This window comes from Arachis ipaensis, chromosome B04, assembly GCF_000816755.2.
Source record: "Arachis ipaensis cultivar K30076 chromosome B04, Araip1.1, whole genome shotgun sequence".
Classification (NCBI taxonomy): Eukaryota; Viridiplantae; Streptophyta; class Magnoliopsida; order Fabales; family Fabaceae; genus Arachis; species Arachis ipaensis.
In genome coordinates, this window is record NC_029788.2 from 15760510 (window position 1) to 15765363 (window position 4854).

A 4854-nucleotide genomic window follows, 5' to 3' on the forward strand; every position below is an offset into this window, starting at 1 on the left:
AGTAAAGTCCAGAAATATGAATTTTTCCTAAAAACTAATGGAAATAAACTAAAAACTAACTAAAACATACTCAAAACTATATGAAATTAACCCCAAAAAGCGTATAAAATATCCGCTCATCAGAACACGAACGCAAACGAACTATTGAAGTGAATTTCCTTCTAGAATAAGGTAAGGGGTGGTCGTGCAAACTCAAATCGGCGGCGAGACGGTCTGACGCTGGTGGAGCTTCCATATATTTGGGGAAGAAGCTCGGCTAGGTTTTAGTTTCGATGGGAGAGGGGCTCTGCTAGGGTCTGGGTTTCTGGTCAACCGAGGAGTAAAAATCTGAAAACAAGGGTTGGAGTGAAATTAACAAGGGTATTTTGGTCTTTTCACTTTATTATACATATTCCATTCCCATTGGAATTAAAGATAATTAGGGGAGAAATGGGAATGAAATGGGTTGGATTTTGATTCCAGGGAATAAAACATATCCAAGAATAATTTTTTAAATCTTGAACCAAACATGGGAATAAGATATTCCCATATCAAAATTCCTGAGAATATACTTGTATAATTCAATTCAATTCAATCCAATCTACACTTCCATGGTTCCAGCTGAATTGTAGGTACATAACATATAATTGATTATAAACATGTCAATGCAATTATGTCTTTCATTCACACTACTAACCCATCATGAAATAATGCAGATGCTGCAGAAACCTCGAGTAACATAGGTACATGTTCGAATGGACTGTCAAGGATGCGTGCAGAAGATCAAGAAAGCACTCTCCGGCATCAATGGTAAGAACACTTGCATGCATGCCAGATGTATGATTAATTTCCCTAACCAACAAAACTATTGTATATGATAAAGCAACAATGCTACTATCATTAACCATTCATTTAATCCGATCACAGTGGGTTGGCAATCCAATAGGGCCAATCCTATCTGTCCAACCGGCACTCTTAATATATAATATGCATGGTCATAAAAATATATATTTACATATGATGAACGAGTGGAGATTTAAATCCAAATTCTTCTCTTTTGATAAGAACACAGATTGAGGGGTTTAAACTCATGGTAGAATTACAGTGGAGCTTAAATCTTACCCTACCTTACCCTATCCCACCCCTAATTTGATAGATAAAGCTTTCATGTTCATGAAGGTATATATGATCTATATATTGATTACCCGCAACAGAAGATAACAATCATAGGTTGGGCAGATCTAGAAAAGATTCTCAAGGTGATCAAGAAGACAAGGAAAATCGCCACCATTTCCAATATAGATCTTCTAACCGATGAGCCGCAACCACCACCACAAGAAGAAGTAGAACCAACACAACAACCAGAACCTGAAGCAAATTCAAAAAAGGCACCTGAACCAGCACAAGAAGAAGCATCACCACTACCAGAGGAACCTCTGAAAGGCGAACCACCAACCAAGGTAACATCACCAAGACCTCCAGAGAATAATAATGAATGTCATTGCCAGAATCCACCACCTAGCACCCCAGAAACTAGAGATGTTGGAGAGGTTCATGTGATGCACCAACATCACCCATATAACTATGTGAACAGATATGATTTTGGCCATAACTATGTAGGATATTCGGATAGATTTCAATACCAGAATAGGAATATGCCAATGTTTCTAGGAGAGCCACCCCAACATGTTCATGTGACACATAGCTACAATGCTTATAGGCCATCACCTTATGTCACTGAATATGAGTATGTTAGGTCATCGCCAAGGTACATACATTATAATAGGATGGAATACTACACTACTAGAGACTACAATCACTCCTACTACAATGGCAATAAAAATGGAAACATCACATCCATGTTTAGTGATGAGAACCCAAATTCATGTAGGATAGTGTAGGAGAAGAACATTAAGGTTGTTCTTGGTAAGTGTTTCAACTTTCAAGACAAAAATAATATTAACTTGAGACGATGCCATCAAGTTTTTCATGGCAATTCGGTAAAACAACAAAATTTGAGCTCAGAAAAACAAAAATATGGGATAAAGTATGTTTTTTGTCTCATATTTGCATTTTTTTCCAAAAAGACCTATAACGTTTAATTTCATGTCTCTAACGTTTTTAATGTGTCAAAATTGTCCCTAAATATTAACTTCATCTAAAATGTTAGGGATAAAATTGAAAACATCCAGGAATAGTGTTGACACAAATAAAAAACGTTAGGGACTAAGTTGAATGATCTGAAAACGTTAGGAACAAAATTGAATGAAATTAAATATCAGAGATAATTTTAAAGAAAATCATAAACGTTAAGGACAAAAAGTATACTTTACCAAAAAATAATGTATTTTTGGTTTTGCAAGTGAGGGATGAAAACAAGAATCGGATTCTCATCTTTTGGATGTGCCAGAAGAACTGATTCTAGATTCCTTTCCCTAGAGAAAACAATGCATGCTACCTTATTTTTCATAAAACAAAACATAATCATATAGTCACAAAGATATTATTGATGACTTGCAGTACTATTCCCATAGTCCCATGTTTTTCCTTATTTGAAAACTTTATCTTTGCAAATCCTAGAAATGAGAACATGCTCAACAAGTAGAATACTAGATTCCTAGTGAATTTTAAGTCTAGAATGATGATGATTGCTATCTCTACTGAATCCATTCAGTTAATATATTGCATCATTCTGATTCTATGGGTAAGCATAATCATGCTTGTGATGCCGTAAAATGCATCAAATAGAAAATGACCATACTAAAATCTCCAGATAAAAATGATTATAGTTCAATGAAATAAATTTCTGCACTGTTTCTCACCCTTTAATTTCTGCATGCACTTATTATAATATTTATTCTGTGTATATTTTACTTTTCATATCTGATTCTATGTATGCAAGCTACAATTCACATCCATAAGATGTTCAAAACACTTGAGAAACCACAGAATGGAACCTGTGTGAAACAATTAAGTGCGGAAATTAAACCTTTGAGCTTGTGATCTTTTAGTACAAGACAAATTGATTGCGCCACACAAATTAACATAAATTTCAATGTGAAAAAAATAACAAAGAAAAAAATAAGCAAAGAACATTTTTAAAAAGAAAATTGTGATTAAAAATTAGGAGAATAGCATCGCTTGATCAAGCTATTAGAACGCAGAATTATGGCTCAAAATATATTTTCTTTAATCGAAGTATCATCCAAATCCACCTCATGCTTTACACGAAAAAACAAAACTATTAGATTTTGAGTTCTCCTGTGATGACACTACCAAAATTTCCTTACACATGAATGAAGAAATGAAACTGTACAAATAATGTGTTTTCGCACAACATGCAAGAATGTAAATCTAAGGGATGAACAAATGAATTATTGGACTGTCTTATTTTCAAAGAATATTGAACCAAAATCTTAGAAGGTGGATGACCATACACTTTTTTCATCGACATCAATCAAACAAGATACCCAAGAAGATTGAATCTTCTGGTGAAGTAAAAGAGAATCACAGTGCCGAGGCTTTTCTTCCACTTGTACTCAGTAAGTAGAAACACGACAAGGAAGAGTTTGTAGGGTTCCAAAGTTCTGGACAAGGTTCAGGATTGACAAAATCCGAAGATCCTAAGACATTTGAACATTCCCAGGCCCTTGAAATAGAGTTTATAGACAAGGTTATGTTGGAAAGGCATATGTTGCTGAAAAAACCACTATTTTATGGTTCATCTTGTGTTTAATTGAGTGGTTTCATCAAGTCTTCACCCACTTATTCATACTAATTGCATGGTTTTAGATTTCCCTTCCTAGTTTTATTCTATGGTTGAAAACTTGCTTCCTAGAGATCTTTAATTTGTGTATTTTAATTCTCCTTTATACCATTCGATGCCGTGATCTGCGTGTTAAGTGTTTCAGGCTTTATAGAGTAGGAATGACTTAGAGAATGGAGAGGAAGCTTGCAAAAATGGAAGGAACACAAGAAACTAAGGGGATGACCAGCGAGCATCGACGCACACGCATGGCTCACGCGTGCGTGCGACATGGAGAAAATTGCAGCGACGCGTGCGCGTGCCTGACGCGTATGCGTGGATTGGAGTCTGCACAAAAGATGCGCACGCGTGGACAACGCATACGCGTGACAAGGGAATTTGCCAAATGACGCGAACGCGTGACTGACGCGTACGCGTGACCTGCGGGATCTGTAGAAATAACAGAAAATGCTGGGGGCAATTTCGGGCCGCGTCTTGACCCAGTTTTCGGCCCAGAAACACAGAATAAAGCCAGGGAACATGCAGAGACTCAACACACATTCACACATTTTCATTAGGAGAGTTTTTAGGTTTTAGATCTGAATCTAGAAAGAAATTACCCTTCCTCTAGGTTTTCTTTACATTCATAGTTTATTAGTTTATTGCTTTTGCTTTTGGATATTGAAGAGTCATCACCTCCATTGAAGATACTATTCTAGTTTGTTTCCTTACTCTTTTATTTATTTATTCCATATTCTTAATTCTTGTTTAGAGTGGTAATTGGATTATTTTCATGGATTGTTAATGCAAATGATTACTTTTACTTTTAATTATTTTGAATCTCTATTTTATTTAAATTATTATGTCTCTTTTCTATTCCAAACTCTCAATAACGAAGATGGTATCCATGTCAATAGAGTAGATTCCCTACTTGACATGGGGGTTGATTAAAAGGAGACACTTGAGTTGGAATGCTCAAGTGGTTAGTTAAATTGGAAGTTGTTGGTTAATTCTGTATTTACTAACGCTAGACCTTTCCAAGGGAGAGGACTAGGATTTGCGAATAAGAGTTAGCTCAATCACTTGACTTTCCTTTATTTAGTAAGGGTTAACTAAGTGAAAATAACAAC

The 4854-nt window shown here is 35.6% G+C and overlaps 1 protein-coding gene and 1 pseudogene across 1 annotated transcript; one reads left to right on the top strand and one right to left on the bottom strand.

The window, feature by feature from the left end:
• Nucleotides 735-1880, top strand: LOC110271437 (heavy metal-associated isoprenylated plant protein 35-like). Its single transcript, XM_021122360.1, has 2 exons — nt 735-789; nt 1159-1880. Exons 1-2 carry the CDS (start codon nt 735-737, stop codon nt 1878-1880), a joined length of 777 nt encoding a protein of 258 aa, XP_020978019.1.
• LOC110271438 overlaps nt 3487-4854 on the bottom strand; it is a 17620-nt pseudogene continuing 16252 nt past the window's right edge.